General features: G+C 37.0%; 3 protein-coding genes across 4 annotated transcripts in view; 2 read left to right on the top strand and 1 right to left on the bottom strand.

The window, feature by feature from the left end:
- The window catches only part of LOC100877896 (cilia- and flagella-associated protein 298), a 119,627-nt gene that overhangs the window by 56,049 nt on the left and 37,756 nt on the right, over positions 1-25,822 (bottom strand). The gene's annotated exons all lie outside the window — the stretch shown is intronic.
- Positions 12,623-15,879, top strand: Teh3 (tipE homolog 3 phospholipid transfer protein). The gene is made up of 2 exons (XM_003706314.3): positions 12,623-15,057; positions 15,742-15,879. Exon 1 carries the CDS (start codon positions 13,707-13,709, stop codon positions 15,045-15,047), a length of 1,341 nt encoding a protein of 446 aa, XP_003706362.1. The 5' UTR covers positions 12,623-13,706; the 3' UTR covers positions 15,048-15,057; positions 15,742-15,879.
- Teh2 (tipE homolog 2 phospholipid transfer protein) lies at positions 16,824-24,631 on the top strand. Of its 2 annotated transcripts, none has more exons than XM_012292524.2 (4): positions 16,824-17,109; positions 17,568-17,826; positions 18,408-18,575; positions 19,109-24,631. In XM_012292524.2, the coding sequence occupies exons 1-4, from the start codon at positions 16,824-16,826 to the stop codon at positions 19,137-19,139; spliced, it is 744 nt and encodes a 247-aa protein (XP_012147914.1). In that variant the 3' UTR covers positions 19,140-24,631. The 2 variants fall into 2 exon arrangements, with proteins under 2 accessions (XP_012147914.1, XP_076391400.1); XM_076535285.1 differs by having other exon boundaries at positions 18,408-18,586.

Raw genomic sequence — 25,822 nt, 5'->3', positions numbered from 1 at the left:
AGAACCCGGGAGGAGGGTTTGTTCTCAGCGCGATGCTTTCTCAGGAAAAATTGGCTACCAGCCAATGAACCGAAATGTGGGCCAAATGTCTTTCTCGCATCCCCGCACGTTGTTCCAGGGATTCGTTGATAATCCACCTCCCATTCCCGCAGGACGTCCGATGCAAATGACATCGGTATATCTTCGACGTTAATTGTACCCTTTGACCCCGATCGATTCTCTGTCTTCTACCCTTTGTTCTTGACACACACGTGTCCTCCATTTGCCTCTATGCTTTGTGTAATTTATTTTTACATGTATGTAACGTCATGTGCTGCAGTTTATACTACTTTATTTATAGATTACAGATTTTTTTATTTACAGGTACAAGATTTATTTTAGTGGGAAAAATTTTAGGACTTTTGTCGTGTGTTTTAGTAAATGTTGTCTGAAGCAGCTTTTGGTGACGCGGATACAAAATTTTTTAATTTGTTAGCATAGTATCTTGTTTATGACACTTTGTATATTAGAGTGCTGAAGGTTTCTAATAAATTGCTGCACCAAATATTTATAATTTTGTAACATATATTAACTTAAATGATCAAACTTCAACATTCATTATTTATTAATAAATGTAAAAGGGAGTTTTAAATGATGTCAGAGATATAAATATATTTGTCCTTTACGACATTACATATGTTTATAATTAATACTTGTAAATTTTATTCTTTATTAACAATGGTTATGAATAATATTTATGAACAATACTATTTGTTAAGAATGATTATGAATAACAACATAAGCAATACTATTTATTAAGAATGATTATGAATAATATTTATATACAATACTATTTGTTAAGAATGGTTATGGATAATGTTTACACGTAATACTGTTTATTAAGAATAATTATGAATAACATTTATAAGCAGTACTTTGTATTAAGAATGATTATGAACATTCGAAAGATGTGGTGTTTACAAAAAATATTTACAGTCATTATATTCTTGATAGAACAAAGATAGGATTGAGTTTTGTCGACCAAATAAAAGAAAATGACTCTTGTATTCCTGTTTCGAGCACAGCACAAATACAATACGTGGAATCAGCTTCTATGGAATTTATTGATAATCTCATAGATGAGTGACAGTATGTCAGATGCAAATGGCGTTGGTAAGTCTTCCATTCGGTCGTAATTGATCATTCCTTCGTGTCGTTCGCTCGTATCTGACATTCGAAAATGTATAAACTCGAAATTACTCTGTTTCCCGTCTTCGCTCTTTTGCCAACTCATCCTCGTGATTGACAGAATTCGGTGAATATTGGGGTGGATTCTTAATTTACAAACATTACTAAAATATTTGCAAATAATTATAGACTAGAAGTGTTTACAACGCAATGATTTGAGTAATACACATATGTGATTTGTATAACACTATTTTTAAAGTGCGTACAATGCGTACGAGATTATCTCATGTATCGTTTTGAAAGCAAGATGAATTCACAACCCTATTTCCGGTGTACAAGCGTTCCGTGAAACTGATTTCACGGAAAATCTGCATACATTACGCGATGCGTCAAATGCAAATGACGCCGATAAATTTACAACGCTAAGCACGCCACGGCTACAATTAGAGAAGCACTAACTAAAATCATACGAACTATTCTGTAATTAAAATAACAATCTACATATCCTTAAATATTCCCAAATTTTTACCCATTTTGGTGTAAAATATTTGAACGTGTAATTCAATATTCAGTATTGAAACTGACAACAATATTGTAACAAACAGTTGATGTTTAGAGTAATAACACTTGCAATAATTACTGAACTTATAAAAATTGTTTTTCTACTATTTTTTCAATTTTCAAGTATTTTTTTTATGAACACCCAGTATCATAATTTAAAGAACCACTGTATTAAATAAATATAGGTTATAAAATGTCGACTACAATTGGATAATTATTCTTTAACACTAAAACTACCAAAAAGGTCCAATGATCCTTTTACAAGTTTTTCATTTTAATTCATTTTAAAATTTATTAAGAAAATGTCTAGAATTTTTGCCAATTTTCATGAAGGTATAGAATCAATGTCTACATAAATTTATGTATTATCACTTGCTTACTTATTTTTCAACTTCATTTTTAGTTTCAGAGTAAGTGTATATTGCACACCGGTAAGTTTAGTGTTAAAATAGCTCATCAACGCGTAATGAACCTATCTCCTTATATATTCAATACAGCAGAAGTATTTTTACATTCAGACAGTAAACTCCTAATAAACATCTTTATTCATCATTATCTAAGGTAAATTGACGGTACTTTTTAATTATCGTCACAACCAAAGCAGAATTAATCCGACTCCCCATAAAAACATGATCGATAACACGGAATCGCGGCCGTGGTGACTCGTTTATTTTTCCGCGTCTGATTTCACGCGCAAGGGTGCACGTTCGAGCGAGTACTTTTTTGTTTTGCCGTTATCGATTTACATTTACGGCCCAACGACACCGGCCGACACAGAAATTGTTCGACGATATCGAGAACAGGATAATTCATGCCGAAAACAACTTGTTCGCCAACGATGAATAGTTTCATTAATCACAAATGAAAAGCCCGCTACCGGGCTCTTTTCCGCGATTTGAGCGAGCAATTCAACGATAATAATTCGATTCCGGCTGTCGCACCGACGTCGTTATCTTTCTACAATTTACAAAACGACTGTCACTGAAATTCCAACTATCCGTTGATCGAATGCTACGTCATAGTGAAGTATGCCTTTGTGGAATTGTTCAAGATGATTTAGTACGAATTTAGCGTTTAAGTAAGGGGGTGGTTCTGCTTTTAATAGAAATTGTGTCAAATGGAATGTGCAATTTTTTAGACTCTTTTGTATAGTAAACAAGTACTAAACTCTTCAAATTTTATAATTTATACATTTTGTAATTTTGTAGTTTTTGGGTTCTCAAATTTCAAGGTTAACAATCACAAGTTTTCAGGCTATTAGATTTTCAAATTTTTAAATTCGTAACTTTTCATATTTAGTCAAGGTTCTTAATTAGCAAGTTCCAAAATTCCCATGTTTTCAAATTTCCAAACTTCGAAATTTTTTAATCTTCTAATTCCGATGTTTCGAAGTTCCCAAGATTGCAAATTTCCACAAATTGCAAATTTTCTAAATCTGAAAATTTCCCAAATCTCAGATTCTCACATCTCTAAATTTCCAAATCACCAAGTGACTAAACCTTCCAATTCTTAAATCTCCAAGATTTCTAAGCTCCAAATCCCTCAATCTTCCACTTCTTAAACTTCCAAGTGCCCCAAATGTCTAAATCCCCAAATCACCGAGTGCCTAAATCTTCCCCTTCTTAAATCTCCAACATTCCTAAACTCCCAAATCCCTAAATCCCTCAATCCTCCTTAAATATGCAAGTTTCTCAAATTCCTGGATTCTAAAATTTTTAAACCACCAATTTTCCTACTTCCCAAATCCTCAAATCCTCAAATCCCCAAATCCAGAAAATACTACTCTACAAAACACTACAATGAACTTCTCTCATATTATCTCTCCATCTCGTTTTATCTCCGCGTCGTATTTTATCACCGTCCCTTATTTTATCTCTCTTAATTTCCATGCACGTCAAGTTTGAATAGCATCAGAAACGCGAAAAGTCGATGCGGAAACGAGGGGACAGGTGTTTATTTTCGAATCTACGTTGGCACGTTCCGCTTGGTTGCATTCTCGTAACGCTGAAAGTATATTACCTTGTCTGTATATCGGTTGCCGTTTCGAAATTGAGATCCCTGCGTGTGTGTACGTGTATGCATCCCTTGTACACTGAGTCCACGGAAATATCAATTCCCAGACGGTTTCAGAACTACACGCCAATTTCTTTGGCACGTAAGCCAACCGTTCGTTCTAATTTACTCACTGCAGGCGCAACTACCCTTGCCAGCCGATTATTATTCGCTGTGTAAAAAGTAGAAAAAAAGAATATGGAAGAAGGGAATACAGAGCAATCGTTAACGAAATTGTATTTTCTTTCTCTACTTCGGCGGCAACGGTCCAATCGTTCGGTATTTTTGTGGCTAAGGGTTGTATTTGATTAAGACTGAATTACTTTTCTGTTTCTTTGTGTTTTTGTAGTGGGCATTTCGAGGGAGATTTATTGGGGAATCTGGAATTGTTGAGGTCAGAAAGTTAGGAGGTTTGGAAGTTTTTAAAATTGCATACTTAATTTCATTGTGAGGTTGGAAAAGTCTGGACAATTAAAAATTTGAAGATGTAGGAATTTTAGGACTTGAGAATATAAAAATTTGGAGTTTTTGAAATTAAAAGTTTAGAAGTTTGATAGATTAAGAAATTGATAACTTTAGGAACTTGAAAAGTGACGAAATTTTGGGGGTTGAAATTATATCTCATATGATATGATTTTTAAGTAAAAGAAATAAATAATGGTTCCCATAATTGTAGGATAAAAATGAATTTGAACACGGTTGTGTTAAAAGAAAAGATTTAATAAAAAATAATAATTTTGAAACGTAATAAGAAGTATCTCCGGGATTATGGAACGGGAGCCAATGCCGCGCGATCTTTTTCCGACGCCGTCGTGGTACGCAATCCACGTTTTCGCGGGAAGCAACAAACAATTCCCGATCGCGGTTTTCATGGTAACGCATGCACGCAGAGCGCGCGCAGCCGAACGTGCATCGGTAAAGCTACCCACTAGGTGTCCAATAATTCGGCACCACATAATACAATGATATCATTTCTAAGTAGAATCAATCAATAATTGTTCCGAGAATATAGTGATATCATTTTTAAGCAGAATCAATCAATAATTGTTTCCAGAAAGCAGTGATGTAATTTTTAAGTAGAATCAGTCAATAATTGTTCCCAAAATATAGTGATACAATTTTTGAGTAGATCAATAATAATTCCCAACACAGACACGATAAAGAAAATGATCGTTGCAACCATTTAATATCGGTAAAGCGGTAACTAGGTCTCGCGTATATTTTTAACGATGGAAAAGATAAACGACAAAGTCTCCTTGATTAATCGCCGACAGCCTGTTTTTTCGCCTCCTCTTGTACGCTCGCGTTCCGTTCAAGAAAAAGCAGGAAGAGTGGTAATCATAATAAAGCTTTCCTGCTGCTTTCATTCATAACTGCTCGGCCGTCTTGGCGGTACCGCGCGAACAAACAAATTATCGAGAATGAATTCTTTCTCTTTTCTTAGTCACCGGAAACAGAAGAACGAGAGGAGGAATTGTTGCCGTCCGCGGAAACGTAAGATTAGTAGCAACCTTCTTACCAGACCAATTCCTCGGAATATTCCCCGTTGGCTTTTTCCGACTTTCTTACGGAAACGTGATAAAATCCCACAAAATTTTCTCATGAAAAATATTTGAAAATATTTTGTCTGAGGTTTCACTGGGAACTAGAGGAGTTAATAGTCTCAACGTTGTCATAAATATATTTTTAGTTAATGACTCTGTGTATTGGATCTTTTGAGATTCTGAGATTCTAAGATTTTGAATTTGCAAAAGTTCAAAGTTTTGCAGGTTCAAAATTTTCAAGAAATCTCAAGGTTTCAATGTGCTATGACTTTCAAATCTCAAAGTATTCTCACGTGCTAAACTTTTAAGGGTCTCAAATTTTATGGTATTAGGTCCTATAATTTTTAGAAATCTAAAAATCTATGGTTCCTAGGTTTTAATTGTCCAAAATTCTATAGCTTCCAAATCCCAAGATCCCAAAGCTTTAATATCGCAGATTTCTGAAATTCTCAAGAAGCAGCGTTTCTAAAAACCCCGTAATTTCCTTATCCCAAAGTCCTATAATTTCCGTAACCCAAAGTCCCAAAACTCCAATATCCTAAAACACCAAAATTAAAAAATTGCAACATCTCCGAATCTTCATCCCGCTAATTTGCAACAACCCACGCATCAACTGTTCCCGCAAACAGAGCGAAAAAGAAGTTTGCGTTGCAATTAAATTGATTTCCCCCGAACGCGTGTATCACGTAAAAGAGCTTCACCGAATCGAAACCGCGTAGCTAATTAAACCGATCGCCGCCCCGATCGATTAATTAATTGAAAGGAAAAAAAAAGAACCGAGAAAATCCCCCGCGACTGTTTGGCGCCAACTAATTTTCATTATTATCCCGGCGATTATCCCTTATCCCTCCGTCGAATTAAACACGGAAAGGGAAGCCACAGAATCGAATTCGGAGCGTGGACGGATCGATATCGGCAGCGATGCGGACCGAACCAATAAAACTCCACGGAGAGGACAGAATGCAGGCTAACTTCCCACACCGTTGTTGCAGAAACTTTAATCAGGCCAGTTCTGTTTCATCGGAGTCGAAATCAAACGGCCCGTTCCGGACAATGAGGATCGATCGTGTCACCCTTCGTCGCGCGAGAAAGGGATGATCGTTCGTTGAAAAGAACCAACATATCGCCCGCGGGTTCTTCCGTGAACGGAGGTTTCACGAAACGGGGCGAAAAAAAAACACCGGCGAGGTGCGACAATGGAAACGGTAGTCGTCGGTGCACCCCGTTAACGGGATCAGGAAATCTGATTTTCCGATTCCCATTCAGGCCACTTTTTTTCTTCTGTCGAACGCCGACAGAGACACCGTGGAAGCCAGTCGTGCTATACATAATTCCGAGTCCTTGTTCCTGAAAATATCGTGCCACTCTGGCCGTGGACGTGAGAGTGTTTTCGAGGAAGAAGGCCTCGGTTGTATTGGTGGCAACAGGAGGTGGTATTGATTTTCTGGTACGATACGGCAACAACGAGGTGGAGCCATCGCAGCTCCATCGGTACCACCGCCATATTTGTTTCCCCCAGGAAGACCAGGGAGAGACTGCGGAAAGTGGATTTTCCAAGGGCTTCTTCCAGTCGCTGATTCATCGCCGATTCACGTAAGTACAACCAGTTGACGGTTACGCGTTCAAGCTCGAGCTTTTCGAGCCCTCGTTCGAGCGACGTTCAAACGATTTATCGACACGCGACACACTGCGGCGAACCGTGACCGCCGATCGCTCGCGGTTCCTGTCTTTCGACACAGGCTCGTGTAAACAACGTGACCGATTGACAGGTGGTTGTTTCCGCCAGAGTGATTTTTGTTCCGCGGATTTTTTGATAGTGTAAAGGTTCGGTCGAAATTTCGTGCCTCGGTAGACGCGAAACTTGGATGCGCCAATTTGACGCATCCTCATGGACGCTCATCCTTCTTCGGTTTCGGACACTTTTGGATGGTGTATCGTTTTCGTGGGAATATTTAATTGATACGGGGTAAGTGTGTGTAGTTTCTGTGTACAACCGGACCGATGATCGTTAAACGATCGATCAGATCTATAATTAGACGCAGCACGTGGCGATAAAGTAACGTGTGTTCACGGGTCTATGCAACCGTATCACGGTTTCGTGTCTTTGGGATATAAAAGACGATGTCTAGGCTCTTTCTGCAGTGTTAGAAGTCATTGATGTTTGATAAAATATATATGAGCATGTTGTGGTCGAAAATGGAAACATCTGGAAGTGTTAGTTTGGAAAAGTTTATTCAAACATTGCGTGGGAAGATCAATAAATATGAAAATATTATTTAGCTTCTATAAAAAATTTTTTCATTTTGTCAGTAAATATTTTGATCGACAGAACGTTTGCCTGGGAAACCTTGACATTTACAGCTTTGTTTTCACTCTGCACCTTCTTTGTTCTATAGGATTTAATTCAAGAAATACTTTTACACTTTTGATAGAAGATAACATACTTTTTCATTGAATATTAATTTTCATTGAATACTAATAAAATTGACGTATATTAACAGATTTGAGAACGTTAAAATTATTTTATATATTTGATTTTGGAAAGTACATAACGAAGTTTGCTTCGAATCGATGGAGCTTCTGTTTAATGTTATTTTATTTGACGTGTATCGACTGTTACCTGACCGTGATCTCTTTACGCATCAAAACTTGATTAAATCGAGTTAGATGTGATGTAAATCGAAGTGGTACAAGTGCATTGTATTCGTGTTATTTCTTTCTGTTACTTGGCAATGAGAAGTCAGCCTTTGTACATTTCACGTCAAACCATTGGAGTTACTGTAAGAAATCTTTTTTCTATATTTGTTAAGAATAATGTTTAATTTCATACATTATTTTTGGTACACAATTGATGGATAATATTTATATTTATTATTATAGTATACAATTATAGAAATGTTTGAGAAGAAGTTTATTCAAGTTGTGTTATGAAACGAATAGTACAATATTTTAGTGTAATGAATGTTTTAATACAGTTAATGAATGACGTATTCTTTGATAATATAAAATATATAAACACAATTTTTTCATGACATATATAGTCTCAGTTGTTTCATATAACATAATTATTTCATAACACAAAGTATAAAAATTCAAATATTTCATAACATAAAATATGCACTTTTATAACATAAAATCTATAATCCTTTCATAATGTAAAATATTTAACCTAAATCCTTTCATAACCTAAAAATTTAACCTCAATTCAGTTATAACACAAAATACATAATCTCAATCCTTTCATAACATAAAATATTTAACCTCAATTCATTCATATCATAAAATATATAATCTCAATCCTTTCATAACATAAAGTATTAAACCTCAAGTGCATAACATAAAATACATAATAAAAATTTTTTCATAACCTAAAATTTTAACCTCAACTCGTCCTTAACATAAAATACATAATAACAATCTTTTCATAATAGTAAAACCTTAATCAGTAAAAACTTAAACTCGAACAATTCTTGACTAATGCAGTATTCTCGTTAATGCCAACAAATCTTTATAGTTTCGATTTATCTTAAACCGAAGTCATCCATCATGAATGTCAGACATCTTTACAACTGCGGTTTAAATTCATTCGGTACTCCACTACATCGGTATGAGTATAATGTTCAATCTTCTTCTATAACGTCTATCCCTTGACCCTATAACGATTCACGAAACCGATATAATCTTCCATTTCTCGTGGCACACGTCGCACCAAGAGTTTCCTCGAGCGATTTCATCTTCAATAAGCAGTATCTTCGAACTCGTCGCACGAACGAATCGAACGGGAAAACCGATTCAGTCGATAAATAGCAGGCGATAAAAATTTCAAGTTAAAACGTAGCTCTCCCGGGATGTGAACGAACTCGAGCGATCGATCTGTATAAGAAATAAAAATGCGTGAACGAAGCGATCGAGTAGAATTTTCCGAGCGCGACTCGACCATAAATCAGACAAACAGGGAGTTTACACCGAAATATTTATGCCGGCAGCGGCGGAGAGCGCGAAAGGGTGGCGCTCGTTTAACGAGCACCGCGACGCGACGAAAAAAAGGAACAGGGTGAACAAAAACAAAAGAGACGAAAAGTGCTGCGCTTGCTTAACTAGAGGCGGGACCAACAAGAACAAAGGAGAGACGCACGAAACGTCGAGTGTAATTAGTGACGACTTTAAAACGGGCTGTATCCTTCGATTCAGGTTCGGAAGGTAAATCGTCGAGAAAATGGGAGTTTAATGGGGTTTCGAGACTATGACTGTGCTAGGTGTGTAGGCGACAAATTATAAATTTGTGAATATTTAGTATTTACGTGCATTTGCTTTCATTGTTGTTTCGTTAATTTTATATTACGTTTACTGGATGGAAGACTTTCTGTTTGGAAGTTAAGAGAATTTTGAAGTTGTTAATTTTTGAGCTTGATGGTATAGAAATTTTCATATTGATCGTTTTATAAGTTTACAATTTTTGACATGTCTGATGTTATAGGTTCAGAAATTTAGGGATTCACATATTCACATATTCACATATGTACAAATTCACACATTCACAGTTTCATTGATTTATAAATTCACAAGTTCAAAGATTCACACGTTCATACATTCATACTTTCAGACATTCACACATTCACATATTTACAGATTCATACATTCACACATTCACACGTTCGCACATTCACACATTCACATGTGCACATATTCACATATTTACACATTGAGAGATTCACACACTCACATGTTCACACATTCACACATTCACACATTCACATATGCACATATGCACATATTCACATATTCAAAGATTCACACGCTCACATGTTCACATGTTCACACATTCACAAATTTACGTATTTGTAACTCAGAAATAGACAAACATTCAAGCTGAAATATTTATGAGTCCCAACGATTATTCCCAACAATTAGCTACTTTCAAATTAATGAATGCTATGAATTATTAAATTCTGCTACAATATATTCGCGATCTTTCATGACAGTATTAAAATATTATCACGAGTACTGCCATGCTGGTCGTTGAATTTGATAATCACAGCTAAAATATTAAAACAGACAAAGAAAGTTGAAGAGTTATATCAACTTGGTATCATGCAATCGTTGACTATGCAAATTATAATTGAACTCTCAAGTGCATATCAAAAGTTCGAGTAAAATTAATTACAGCTGTCAGTGACGCAAAGAGTGCGTCAGACTCGTTAAACTAGTGCAAGAGATCAATTACAGACGTGACAAAAAGTAACAGTAAAAATATAAACAACCTATCACTATTAAACTTCCAAGTTATTAATAATAATATTAACGTGCAACATCATTCATGAGTACCACTATTTCTCATCGTGTTAAAATCTTTCGTAAAACATGCACCGAAAGAGTTAACAACAGCGCTATGTATTTTCTCATTAAGGAGAATGTGATATCTGACACGATGTTTGCAGATACAAAAGAACTTAAAATTCTCGATTATATAGTACACAGAATTGCAAAGGACGGTCGATACGCGTAGCGTCGAGATCTCAAACAACAAGGTGTAAAGCTGCAGGCGCCACACCGTCTGCGGCTAACGCTCGATAAACCACATTACACGCTAACGCGTTGTGCCTTCTATTTCCTCCTCCACCTCTTCTTCTTTCTGCTTCTTCTTTTTTCTTCGTCCTCTCTTTTTCCGTTGCTTGCGCATCGAACTGTGTCAACCGTAGTTAAGGTCCTGCCGCGAACGGAAACTGTGTCACAACCTCCATAGTGGCTTCAATTTCGCGAGAATTAAAAAAACTGGAGCGTACATGTTATGGAAAATGCCAGGTTGATACTTAAGTGGTGCTTCTCGGTTAGCACGCGTTATCGCGATACTGGCTTTAATTTCGCGATGAAGAAAAAACCGAGTTTCCACGTCGCTCGCTCTTATTGTACGATTACCACGCAGCGTTCTGAAAAAGAACTCTTCCGTTTTTTATTCTTATTTCACGACGTCGAAGAAAGTGCTACGACCCCATGAGAGATTTCCAGACTACCGTAATTGCCGTTATTACAGCTTCTCGTGTTTTAGCTCGCTCCTTCGAATATTACGAAAATTCGGCCAGGGATTTAATCGCACCAGGAAAATTCCAGCCTCGAATTTTGCTCGAGTTTAAATTACGAAATACGTGCATGATGTGATTTGAACATTGAAAGAGAACGAGCTTTTTAACGCTATTAATTACACGTTAGCGGTCGTACGCTGGTTTTGTCTCGTACTGTCGCTTGCTCTTCAAACTGTGTCACCTGGTCTGAAAGACCTATGGCGAGGAAAACTGTGTCACAGTTGATTCGTGTCGCGAGCTGATAATCTCAAAGGGAAAATAAACTAGTTTTCTTCGTGGATTCAATATTTGAAGTTAAAGTTTTAATGCATTGGGTTCGATAAGTTCACGAAGAAATTCGATAACTTCCACGATGCAATTTTCGTTGAATTTTAGAAATTTCTGCAATTACGGATTACGATATTTTCCTCGTTTAATAATTTTACATTAAAACAACTTTTACGTTTAATTGAATTCTTATTCTATTTTTATGAAATATTAATATTTGCTAATAGTAAACTTCAAATATTTAGCTAACAGTATAATCAACGAAATTTTAACATGACTTTCATTATTGCAGAATTATATTACGACGAACATTTTAATATTAAATTCAATTTAATACTAAATTCATGTATTTAAAATTTGCAATGTACATCATCTTAAACACATCAAAATTTAACAGTAGGAAATTACATAGGAAAATTCATAATTGAAAATATACTACAATAGAATTTTGATGGTTTATGCTGGAAATTTTAATTGTTTTTCTTATGTACTGCATTATGACACTTCAATGTTGGAACGTACGCGATTAAAAAGCGAAACAAGAACGAAATGCAACCTGTTCATGTTAAAATTCTAAGCTTCATTAAAAGAAGTTGAATGTACGACCTAGTTTCACCTAGAACGCATTCGTGTAATGTTTATTCCGTATGCATTTACATGCAGCATAACGATAACATCGATTTCCTGCTACAAATAACGAGCTCGTAGAAAATAACTATGCTTGAAATACTCTTAGATTAAAATATTGCTATCAACAGGAAAGATATACATTTTTCATTTAGTGTACATCTAATTTCAAATATCTCCTGAAACTCCATTATTCGAATAGTAATTATGATTTCCTTTTAAAAAATTTATTTAGATAAATTTATTTATTAAATTTAGATTTGAGCTTGTACCGTGAATTTTATAGTTATATCTTTTATATAATATAGTGATAATTATTTTGTTATGTACTTGAATTTCTAGGCAACAGAAAATGAGTCACACACGTGTTTCAAAATTGAAAATAATTTATACTCAAAATAACTGTCAGCATCCAAAACCACAGACAAGATTTATCAACAAACTTAAAATCTAGAATTATAGATTTTTTACTCTTTTCTAAATTTTAGATCATTTCATTAAGTGCTGAAATTTTGGAATAAAATACTAATAAAACACATGTGCTAAATAAATAAACACGCGTGCAAAAATTCAAAAGAATTTGATAGAAGAGTCAGAACCTCAGAAGACATAAAAATCCCTGAAGTCGAAGTTGTACATCGCACATTGAAATTCGATTAAAACACGAGTAGTTTTTAGCAAGAAGCGTCACGATACAGTTTCTTGCCGCTGGATCCGGCGGATCCCGCCATCTCTGGACGATTATCCTGCAACAGGAATCTTCCTGATGGCACAGTGGTACACCAATGACGTCAAATGCGGCAATGTACGGCGTCGTTGCAGTTCGACAGTGCGCATGCTCGAGCAATCGATCGATGCGCGTTGCCGTTCGAGCTTCTCGGCCGCGCACCCCACACGAGGCGCAAAGCGACCGAAAGCAGAACACGCGCGCGGCCAGCCTCGTCCTGCTGTAAAAAGAACGCCGTGGCTCGAACTTGCGAGAAACTCTGACGTGGAATTGATCAAAATCGCGATGCAAATCCTGGTGAGCCTCTGAAATCGTCAAGATTCTCCAGCGACCGATCTGGACCTAACACAACGTATCGAGGATCAGGAGAAAAACTAGCTAGGGTGGTGACAGCGACTAGAACGCTACAAATGTGACGGTGCAACAAAGAAATTGTTGATCAAACGTTTAGACCGTTTATTTCCATGGCCGGTGGTACGTACAACGCAGGAAACTGATAATTTGAGTAATTTATAAAGAATACAAAAGAGTAATCATCGAGATTAGTGGGTCAGCTGTAACCATGATGTAGAAAAACACAGTGAAATGGCGATGATCGGATGTAGGATGTAAACTGTCGGGATAGTTAATCGCTCCTCGACATCAGGATCCTCTTGGTGATCCAACAAGAGATTCGGCACGATGCCGAAGCAAGTGCCAGTGGAGAACTTGGTGATCCCGCCGCAAGACGGTCGGATCTGCGGGACCATATGCATCTGTCAGATGACAGCAGTTCTGTCCTCCGTAGCTCTGGTCTACCTTACCGTGGCGATCTACATGCCCAGCACCAGAGCGTTTCAATCTGGCATCAGCGAGGTGCCGGTGATGTGCACGACAATACGAGCGGTAAACGCGGACAACTGCGAATGGGGTAGCTGTGGAGAGTGGTGTCTCTCTAAGACGTCCGGCCCCTGCGTTCAGATCCACGTGAACCTCCGCAGGAACGGTTCCACGATCTTGCTGGCGAACTGTACCAACACCACCAACAAGACTTGCTACGGTATCGATCAGGAGAACGCGAAGAAATCGAAATGCATCGCGGACGAGTGCCGCAATTTGACCGGAACGTTCAACTGCTCGTCCGGGGTGTGTATCAACATAACCGACGCGTTCGAATGCATATTCCACGACACCGATCCGCCCATGAAGTGTTCCGGTAGACGAGGAAAGATCACCTGCATAGACATAGACGGTCTGTTCAACTGCAACCGCGGTACCTGCGAGAGAATCAGGACCCCGTATAACTGCGACCGCAGGTGTGTGGACATCCCGACCAGGAACAAGAACATGATCCTGTTGAGCGGCGATAAAGTGTACCTGAGTCAGTGCGAGAGGGCTATAGACGTGCAGACGAATCGAGAGATCTGGCACGAGGACCGCGGAGACGTGATGATGGCGTCCTGCTACGGGATTTTCAACTCCACCCTAGGTGTCGAGGCTGTGGATTGCATCAACGGCTCGGTTCTGGAGAAGGACCTGCTAACTGACCTGACCAACTTCACCTACTTGTCTTATCTGAACATTTTCGCCACCAAACCATTGGACGAAACTAGAATGGTCGCTCCACCCGAACAGGACCTCATCATCGCTAACGAAAGTCGCCTGCTGATCAATCTGGAAGGTTGCGTCAACACCCTTCGCGAGGAGTGCAAGGAGTTCCTTCATGAATATGGAAAGGACGGGTCCGATCATAACGCACGCGCTAGATTTCCTTGTTATTACGCGGAAAGCAACACCGGCATAGTCGTGTCCCGGTTCAACTTGGAAAACACCTACAAGGAGTTCTTGATCGCGTTATTGTTGCCTAGTATTCTGTTCGTCGTCAGTTGTCTGACGCTGATCTTTTGTCAGAGGACCGTAGTGGTCGGCGATGATGCCAAGATGAGATTCAAGGGCACCGTCGGGGCACATGGGTCGATAGAGAAGAGCGCTTCGGGTAACCTAGGGGATGCTGGCGGAGGAAACTCTGCTATGTCTCTCTGAGATCCGTCACGTAAGGACTTTTCAACAACCCTCGAACGATTTTTCACATTTTTTGGATAACGTCCTTGGACGATTTAAGATTTTATACTTCTGGAAGTATCTGGTTGTCTGCAGGAAATGTTTGCACTTCTTCAATTGATTAGTTTCTATAATTTAGCATTTCTATAGGAATAATTTTTATTGTTATCGATTTAACAGTTAGATAAACACTGCGGTGTTAAAACATTTTATAACAAGAGGTAATCAAAGATTTGAATGGTCTTACATAATTTTCAACCTAGACCTTACATAATTTTAAACAGCCTTACACAATTTTTAACCCTAAATAATCTTGTTAATGAAATTTATCGTCATTATAGACGTGGAAGTATCTTTTCAAATGTCTCAAGACTTCTCCTCATATAAATTGACTAGGTAGTTTCAGAATTTTTGATGTACTGATAGTACAAGTCTTCAGGAGCAATTCCTTATTGCTACGAATATAATAATTAAGTACTTGCATTTTTTTCTTTGAAACATAACTTGACAATGATCCTTCATATTTCTTATATAGTAGTCATGAATCTAATAATTAAATTCGTTGCCCCGAAGTGTGATTTAAAAAGAGTTAACCAAAGACTCGAACAGCCTAATAATTTTTAAACGTGTCAAAGGAACTACAAAATGGTTAATTAAAACATTTGTTTGTTCACAGGCATTCCCCTCCTGGAGGAGAGTCCGGCTCGTCAGTCGATATTCTCCCTGCGCGGGCATTACTAAGGTGTGGGGAGGGGGGGAACGCGTGGTTAAAATTCTCATCTTGCAAAAAGCAAAAAAATACTCAAAAGCATACAACAAACACAGTTCAGCAAAAAAAAGCTAAGCATCGAGAAAAAAGAAAACGAGCCAAAAAAAAATAAGAGAGAGAGCAAAAACACGGTGAAGAGAAAACGTATCAAAGCAAAGATTTCTCTTAATTGCACTGCCTGTACACACAAACATATTCGAGAGCACACGTGCTTGTTTTTTTAAACGTAAAATCGTGTTGAACGGACACACACACAGAGACACACAAAGAAAGACATACTTATAAAACGCACGTGGATCGATCGAACGATTGCTTCGAACTGTTTATACGACACCCAGCTCTCGCCTGTTTCTCTCTTCTGCCGACAAAAGGAGATCCTGAAATACTTCGGACTCGACCATTGAGATATACTTTTTCGGATTACGACGGAAACTGGAACCAGACAATTCGGCGTCTTTCACACGTGACACGTTTCGTCGGTAGCTTTTTAAGTGTCCCCCTTTTCTGATTGATTCGCCGTGACAGTAGATAAGAAACCATCTTATTACATATAGCCTGCGCGTATCGAGACTAAGCAAACGTTGTAACCACCACATTCTACACGCCGTACACTTTGAGGATCGAAGGACGTGCCTTGCTGGTATATGATCGATCAGAGACAATCGCTGCACCGATAATCGCCATACAACACACAAGCTCTTTGACGATTTGTCGCTTCGTTTCACCTGAATCTTTTCAAAGTAAACCTTGAACCTGCTATAAAGTTTAGAAGCTCGGCCTACGGTGATACAGGAGTTTTAAGTTCGAAAAGTTAATCATTCGAAGATTTCGGATCAGAGAAACAAAGTCACACGAACACGACACGTTTTTCAACCGGTTACAAGAGTCTCGTTGCCCCTGGAGGCAGAGAAATTTTTATAATTTGGTAATTGGGTCCCAGCGACCCAAACAACGAAGCAATCATTGATTCCGACGAGTCGACGGTCATCATGGGTGCCCAGGAAGAGGACACCAAGTCCAGCACCATGGGCGGGGTGCTACCGGTGGTGGAAGTTGCGTCTTTAGTGGAAAAGGCCAAGTTCTACACGTCTCTTTGTCTGGGCACCACGGCCATTCTTGCCGTATTTGCTTTTCTTTTCTTAATACCCTTCGTCGTGGAACCTGCCATTTCCACCATTTTGGCCGATTTCTCTCCTCACGCCGTAGCCTGCGTTGTCACCGATCACGTTTACGCCGAGGGACTGAAAAACTGCTCGTGGGCAAGCTGTAGGGAAGGTACGACTTTCATCTTTATTCAAACTTTTCTATTTTGTTTGATGACTCTACACATATCTCTGTGTGATACTTTCTCAGATAACTATTTTTGACTTTTGCACATATTTAGTTTCAAGATTGTTCATATTTCATACAGATCAAATTACGAATATAGTTTGTTTTCATACAGTGGTCTCTGCAGTGGTAACTTTGATTAAAAATGCAGTGGTGACTGATTAAAAATTTTGTCTATCAAATTTCTTAAATAGTCACTCAAAAGAAACATGAAGATTTACTTGTTACTTCAAATCAGATTTCAAGATAGATTTATCCCACTTCAAGTGGGATTTAGTCTAGGTATCAGAATGTAAAAATTGATGTATGAATCATGTTCAAAGATGTTGAATGAATATGCATTAGACATCTCACGCAAATGTCAAGAACGAGGGTTGGTTTTAATTACGAAATGAATATCGCAGGTTGTACCAGCGCCGCACTTCGTTGCCATCAGATCAGAGTCAACTATACAAGATTGACTTTCGAAGAATTCGTGGCGAAACCATTAGGTTCCATCCCATGGGACGTTCCAGACACGAAATTCTTCGTGAACACGGAAGGCTGCGGTTATCCACCTAGGGTGAATTGTTCTGATTTTGCGAAGAAATTCGGATACTCGAACATGGGGAAGATATTTCCGTGTTATTACAGCAGAACACACCCCGAGACTGTCGTCGCAAGGTATAATTATACATACTTCGTTCGTGAGCACTGTGCAAGCACGAAATGTCTCATGTTTGATGCATACTATGCAGAACATGATGGATCAATAAGTTCGAAATTAATATACTGCTCTGTGAGAAACTTTGTTAGTCTCTCTCTGAATACATTTCTTTCTGTATTTTCAAAGTGTCATTTTTTAATTTCAAATTGAAGTCGTGTATTATGAGAATTCATATGAGCTTGTCAATATACTATGATAAACAATGTTACAAAATTTATTAGAAACTTCAACAATTTTCTAAATATACTCGTTAACTGATTTGGAAGTTTTGTTTAAAAATATTATTTCCTAATTTTCAAGGTATATGAATTTTTACCTCAAGATGCTGCTATGAAAATATACCATATAATAATGAGAACATTTTGAAGATATCATTTGTAGAGCAATAATTGAATAATTCATATTGGAAATATTTTACAGAATTTCACAGAAAGTTAGTTAAATTGAAGTAACAGTTTCAGTCCGTTTCTACTGTCGCATTTATGTAAAGTATATTTTATAATAAAAATCAATGTTTGATTTTTGTGGATGTTTTCAGGTACTCTTGGGACGAAAATTTGAGGCACCTCGTTCTAGCCTTGGTAGTGCCTATCGTTCTTTTCGCGGTATCCCTTGGTGTGTTGTGTTATTGGTACTGCCCACCGATGGGCAAAACTTGCGGAGGACCAGGCCGTAATCTGATTGACAAGTACGCCAGGAAGGAAGAGTAAGTAACGTGTATGTATGCAGTGCCCAGTGTGGCTAGAAGAAACTATAACCTATTGTGACTTTCAAATTGCTTCGAGGAAGTATCGAAAACTTGCAATCTTTGATTATCATTTCATCTCATTAACAAAATTATTCTAAAAGTCCTAGAAAATTATTTAAATTACATGCGTTGACTACAGCGATGATTGACCTCAGAAGACCATTCTATTTCCTAGTAACATTGCTATAGCAAATAAATTATTTTTACAACTTTTAAGAAACTTTATAAGTTTCAATTATTCTTATAAGTGCGTCAACTATCGTTAAAAGTTTGATGTGAATAAAAAAAAAATTGCGACTCAAGTAAAATGTGCAAGTCTACTTAGTGGAGAACGAAGACACAGCAGATGCGTCAAGAATAAAATATTAAACAATTGTTTTTCTATTTCTTCCAAGTTGAAGATAGTTCCTTGAAGTAATACTTCTCGATGTAGCTCGACAAAGAGGTCCTGTTGTATTTTCTATCACCAGTTTTCTGTTGCATTCGTACAGCATCCTGGGAGAAGACGAAGAGGAATACTGACTGCTGCCAAGGGCTCACCCCCCAGCGCGGGAGTGACGCCGAAGAAATTACTGAAAATCCTCAGCGTACTTTGCGTTCTAAAAACTCCAAACGATCCTTCGAAAGCAATAGCAACGTGGTAGAACAAGATTCCAGCAACGAAGACAAGTTCAATTCGCTCCTAATTCAACGCGGCTGACTTATATCGAACCTCACTACTTCCAACCAATGTTGAGCTTCAATTTATCGCACTTAAGCTTGGTCGATTGCCTTCGTTATAAAAAAATAGACAAAATATTCGTTACGAACTCTTTGTTTATTTATCTCGCTTGGACATTCGCAGTGCCGCCGATTAAATTTGGTATTGGGGTAAAATTCACTGAAAGTTATTGGGTTTGAAAGTTATAATATTATCAGAAATAATAGGGTGTTGAGGAAAAATTTGGCGCTTTGGGAAATTGAAAATTTGAGCTACTGAGAATTTAGGGATGGGGATTTGGGGTTTGGGAAATTTGGGAAAATGGCGATTTGAGGTATTGGAGGAATTGGGAGATGGGAATTGGAGGTGCTGGAAAATTTGGAAAACGGCGACTTGGTATAGCGGAAATTTGGGGAATTGGGAATTTGGAAATTTGGGAATTTGGGAATTTGGGAAGTTGGGAAGTTGGGAAATTGGGAAATTGGGAAATTGGGAAAATGGGAAATTGGGAAATTCAGAATTTAGAAATTTCAGAAATTAGGAGATTGGGAGATTGGGAGATTGGAAAATTGAGAATTTGGGGCATTAGAAATTTGGGGTATTAGGAATTTGGGAAATTGGAAAATTGGGAATTTGGAAATTAGAAAATTGGAAATTGGAAAATTGGCAAATTGAAAAAATGGAAAATCGTAAAATTTGAAAATTTCTCTAAACCCAACAATAACTTTGAGCCCTCAAAACGGCGGTCCTGCGTTTGCCCTTTAATTTCAATAAAACTCGCGCAGCAATTCCATAAAGATTATCCAACGACAAACCGCGATTCTGGACAAAATTAAGTTAAGATGTAAAAAACGAGATCGCGTATCGAAAGTGTCATCGCTATTTTCTGAGGTGTTAAACAGATGTCTGCGATATTTTTACATAGCAAATAATCTTATTTGATCGATTTCGATGTGCGAGTGTCGATCGTTTAACCGCGCGATTTTTATACGAACGCAATAAGAAATTTTTAAAGACAGATCGTTAACGTACGGGATAAGTATGGTGGTTTATTCGAGAATAGAGCTCGGTCTCGATCATCTACCAGTATTCCAAAGCGAGGTTCAAAAATTACAAGGTGCGCCTTCCTACAACGTGATATAAATTTAAACGTAAGGGATAAATATTTCGAGTGGCACGTTTTCACGCAGTTCGTACTAGGATAAGTGATGCGCTTGTGTAAGATGTATCTGTTAAGTCATATTTATCCGCACGAGGATAAGATGATGAAGATGAAAAATACAGCGAGGAAATATCTTCCAATTATCTTTGTTCGAAGCGTTCATTTGCTTCGATTAACGTTTCAGGATAATTGGACGAGTTATTATTGCGTTTGAAATATCATTTCACCCAAATCTGCGTGTCTGAGGCTCGCGCGAGGCGAGCGAAGTTTGAGAGGCTTGTACTTTACGAAAGTATCGATTCATAGAGTATTCCAAAAAAGACAAAGAACAAATCAAAATCCTGGGTTGTGTCAACAAGATTTTTCGCGTCTTTCAAATATTTCTGGTACGGATTGTTCTATAAGTAATATTGTCTTCACATATGGTAATACATAAATATAGCAGAATTAATATTAAGAAATTATCATACTCATTTACTAAAATTATTATTCATTGCAATATGTCACGTTTGTAATAATTTTTCAGTTTCTTTCATTTCACTTCAAATAAAATCTTTAAATTTAATTTCAGTTACAATATGACTTAAAATTGAAATTAAAGTAATTATACATAGATGTATCCACTAATTGAGAGCAAGTATACAAATCAAATTCATTTACATTTTAAGTGAGTTAAGTCGATATTACTAATAGAATGATTTCATATTTTCAATTAAAAAGAGACTCTATTAAATGAAAGAATAGAAGAAATCTACTAGGGAAAGCCATTTTTGCTCCACCGATTATTTCAAAATAATTATTTCATTATTTTGAACGGAGAGCGGAAAATGATATAAAATATTGACACAATCGCCCCCAGGATCTGTCTTCGCACCAAAAAAGAAAAAACACGTAGTTCATAAGCTTAGCTCGTAAGTTAAGTCTGTGAATATAATCGATTATCTAAAGGAGATCGATATATATATAAAGAATTGTTACAAATTTTTTACGCGGACGCCGCAGACGCGTCGTGGTTCTAGTTAGACGACGATATATTTGCATAAAACGCAAGATGCACGCATGCACGCGTCGTGCATAGTAGTTTATAGCTGTAGATATCGGTTTTCTCAGTTCAGTTTTCGAAGGGACGAGCGATCTGCGTTCCATAAGCTGCGAAACAACGTAATCCAACGAGCATGCTTGGCGTAATGACTAGCAATAATTTTTGACTCCACTCGAATCATGTTTCTGGATTATCGAAACAAAATGTTATCGAACGTGGTGTTTCATAAAATGTGCACATGGGTTCTACAGATGTTCAATTTTATTATATTTTGCTTTGTTTTTCTGTTGGATTGTTATGTTAGGTTAGGTTGGTGATTTGAGAATTTTGGGGATTTGGAGATTTGAGGATTTGGGGATTTAGGGGTTTGCGGGATTTTGAGATTTGAGGATTTTGGGATTTGAGGATTTTGGGATTTGAGGATTTTGGGATTTGAGGATTTTGGGATTTGAGGAAATGCAAATTAGATATTTTAGGAATTTTGGGAGTTGGAGATTTAAAGAATTGGGTAACTGGGAATTGGACAATTTAGAGATTTGGGGAACTGAAAATTGGTAAATTTGGGGATCTGGGGAATTATAGATATCGGAATTTGGAAGTTTGGAAAAGTGAAAATTTGGAAAATTCTAAATGTACAAGTTTGGTCATTAAAATATTTGACAATTTGAAAATTGGGGGATTCAAAGATTTAGGGATTGGAGGATTTGGGAAATTAGGAAATTGAGAAATTGGGGAATTAGGAAATTGGGAAAATTGGGAAAATTAGGAAAATTGAAAAATTGGGAAAATTGGGAAAATTGGAAAATGGGAAGTTAGGAAATTAAGAAATTGGAAAATGGGGAGGTGGGAAATCGAGAAATTGGGAAAATTGGAAAATGGGGAATTGGGAAATTGGGAAATTGAGAAATTGAAAAATTGGAAAATAAGAAAATGGGGTATTGGAAAATTGGGAAGTTGGGATATTTGACAATTAGGAGAGCTGAGAATATGAGAATTTGGGAATCTCGGAGTTTAGGAATTTAGGCAACTGAAAATTAAAAATTCCACTTAAAAATCTGAAATTTCACCAAAATCAACTCTATCAACCTAAACGCACGTTTTATGAAAGCCCATACTGAAAGTTGTCATTCCTTCGAAATTCAAGGATAAGTAATCAAAATCTAGTATTAATGGGCTGTTACAATAATCCCGATAGTTGAACTATAAAAAATACAGCCCAGTTATTATATTAAAAAACGTTGCGCATGCCTCGGTTATAATGTTGATCGTAACGTAGTTATACTTAATCACGAGTTCATCTAACACCCAACGGTGTCTTCACGTAGTTGTTTCGAAGCGTACGGAAACATTGTCGCGACCCCATACATCTAGAATGGTTGTGAATCCTTTACTCGGCCTTAATCCAGGCGTCCACCAAATTCGCATTCGTCTGTGCACGAGAAACGAATTTTAACGGAGCCTTCATTTCGGCACTCATTCCCCACTCGAAGCTTGCTAATCGATTTCCGTTAGCGTGAACGAGCAAGCAAACGATCGACTGATCGAGCACGCGTTTCGAAATTAGCCTGATCGGAAACGATACGAGCAAAATCTTCTCTTTGCGATTTTTCTGTCACGTGAAATTATTGCTCAACACGCACGACACACGTGAGATCAACGTGCACAAAGGAAACGATGAACAAAATGGGACAGATTCACCTTTATTCGAACGGGATTCGATATATTAATTATTAGAGATTTTAAGGTCTTGGTTCGAACGCCATTTTGGGACATTGAGGTTATAAGAAACTTTATTCAGAACTTTCAATCAAAAAATTGTAGTAGAGGGAGCTTTTTGAAATTTCTAACTTTTTAAAAATATTTTCTAACTTATTATTTTATGTGTAGGTCAGATAGAATGAACCTTGGAAAGGTTATGGCCACGTGTGTATCTTTATTTTTCTCTTAAAATCAACATCTGGCAGCTACATGTGTAGACATCACATGTGTAGATGTATAATATTGATAGTATATTAATACTACATGTATTGATACATTGATATTGTTTCTATTAAAAATATGCGAGTGATTATATCTGACGAATGAGTCCATTATTATCTAAGTGAAATAAGCAAAATTGCAGATAAAATGAAATTAACCTTAAGAAGATTGTCCCAGAATGCGACATTTTCTGAACCAACCTCTTCTAGAAAATAACGATTGTGAAAATTCAATCGAACGAAAAATGGAATATCTAGATCTCTCTTTGATCGACGAACAAGAGAGACAGATGAATAGTAATCGATCGAAACAATGATTAACGGAAACATCTCGATGTGAATTGTACTAGGGCATCATTGTGTTTGATCAAACGTGTTCGCGAGTATCGAGGATCGTTCTGGAACGATTCGATAGTCCATCAAGCAGAGCTCGTTCGTCTGCAAGCACTTCCATATCTCTCATATCAGATCGGTTTAGTGCCAATTCGTTAGTCGATTAGAGCGATCATCGAGTTAAAGGTTATTTAGGGTCATCGGTCGCGGGAAAAGACGCCGATGCTATTTAGATAGATCCTATGAAAATTCTAGGAAATCAAAATACGTGCTTAACGCGATGACATTCGTGAAAGATTGAAAACGTAGGTTGAGAATGAAGATAAAAAGTTGATGAGAAAACGAAAAGAGATTAGAAAGCGACGATTAACGTATAAAAAGTCTATTTCTATCGATAATTATTGTATAAATACGCTCTATCGCATGTTATTTGATTATTCTAATGTACCTGCACTTACTATACCGTAATTAAGCCGCTATTCTCTTCCTGTTTCATTTCGTCAAATTTCTTTCGCATTCTTTTTCCCCTCCCTTTCTCGATACGATCGGAATACTTTTATTCCCTTTCTCATTCTCTCTTCTACTTCTCGAGAACGCTTCCCGGTTCTTTATTCGAGAGTTTCTCAACATCACCGTATTTGTCCACCGCTTCGTGCGTACCATTATAAAATTTTCAATATTGTACATACTTATTATTATATACATAACGTACTCGTTCTGCGATACTAACGAACTATTGTAAATAAAAGATTGTACGATTTCGTTTGAAATATACAGAAACAGGTTTTCTGTTAAAAATGCTGCTTTCTATGTTCCACCTTCAACTCTTTCCAACTGAGAAAACAGGAAAATTACGGTGACATTGTCACACAGTTCTAAAAATATTAAAGCAAATTTCTCAAGTTTTAATTATGTACTTGTGACTACTTTGCTTTGCAAATTATTTCAAACTAAATACAAATTGAATTGTTGAAAATTTTTGCATAATTTAAAATGACCAATTTAGGCGAGAGTTAAATAAATTCAATTTAACAGAATATAAATTTCTTCTCAAATCGTAGAATTTAAAAATACACCTCACACTGAAGTGTTTAAAGTTCATTACATTCCATACCAATGAAAAACCACATGGTAATTGTTAAAATACAAATTATTATCGTATTTATCTAAATTACTATGACAACGTATTAAAAAAAATATCATAGAACATAAAATTTTGAGTGGAAGAAATATTTCATCAACATACACGTAGACGCACGTATCGAGAACACGAGACCCGAATATTTATTTCGCGAAGGTGAACCATGTAACTATAGCAATCACCTAAAAAGCTTTCAAGCTTCAATATGTACTCTCCGTCCTTCCGAGGCTTTCGAAAATATTGCGTCGCTGTAACCTAATCTCTATCGAACGGGGAATTTGCTTCCCACGGAAGTCTTATATTAAAGAGAAGTTAAGCGACAGAAAAACAGAATAATATCTTTTACTTCGGTTTCTTTTTAAATCCGTTCTACGTAATTTAATTTGAGTTTGTTACGTCAAGTGTGTAGTTGAAAGAACAGCTAAGGCTGCATTCATGCGTATGTTCTTCAATAAAGTCTATTTTTGTAGAAGGGTATTTTCAGAGAACTAAATATGTGTTTTCTACAAATATTTTGTGTGCTATTTATGAAGAGAATGTATGATAATGCAGTTAATTTAATTAGGGGTTGGAGATTTTTATATTGTATGAAAAGGGAGAGTTAATATTATACTTTAGCTATTTTGGAATAAAAGGATTTTGATATGTGAAATTTGGAGCTTGGAGAATTAGAGAAATTTAAGGAATTTGGAGGATTGTAGGAATTCGAGTAATTTGAGTATTTTGAGGATTTGGAGATTTGAGAAAATTTGGGGAATTTAGGGAATTTGAGGAATATAGGAAATTTGGAGAATTTGGGGAATTTGAGGAATTTGAGGAATTTTGTAAATTTGTGAAATTTGAGGAAT

The sequence above is a fragment of the Megachile rotundata genome, chromosome 9 (genome assembly GCF_050947335.1).
Source record: "Megachile rotundata isolate GNS110a chromosome 9, iyMegRotu1, whole genome shotgun sequence".
NCBI classification, from domain to species: domain Eukaryota; kingdom Metazoa; phylum Arthropoda; class Insecta; order Hymenoptera; family Megachilidae; genus Megachile; species Megachile rotundata.
Note: the sequence above shows the minus strand (reverse complement) of the source record. Positions and strands in the feature narration are given on the sequence as shown.

Coding starts and splice junctions, on each gene's coding strand:
- Teh2 (XM_012292524.2), top strand. CDS start 16,824: ATGGGTGCCCAGGAAGAGGACACCAAGTCCAGCACCATGGGCGGGGTG. Junction 17,827..18,407: donor CCCGAGACTGTCGTCGCAAG/GTATAATTATAC, acceptor GGATGTTTTCAG/GTACTCTTGGGACGAAAATT. Junction 18,576..19,108: donor AAGTACGCCAGGAAGGAAGA/GTAAGTAACGTG, acceptor GCATTCGTACAG/CATCCTGGGAGAAGACGAAG.
- Teh3 (XM_003706314.3), top strand. CDS start 13,707: ATGCCGAAGCAAGTGCCAGTGGAGAACTTGGTGATCCCGCCGCAAGAC.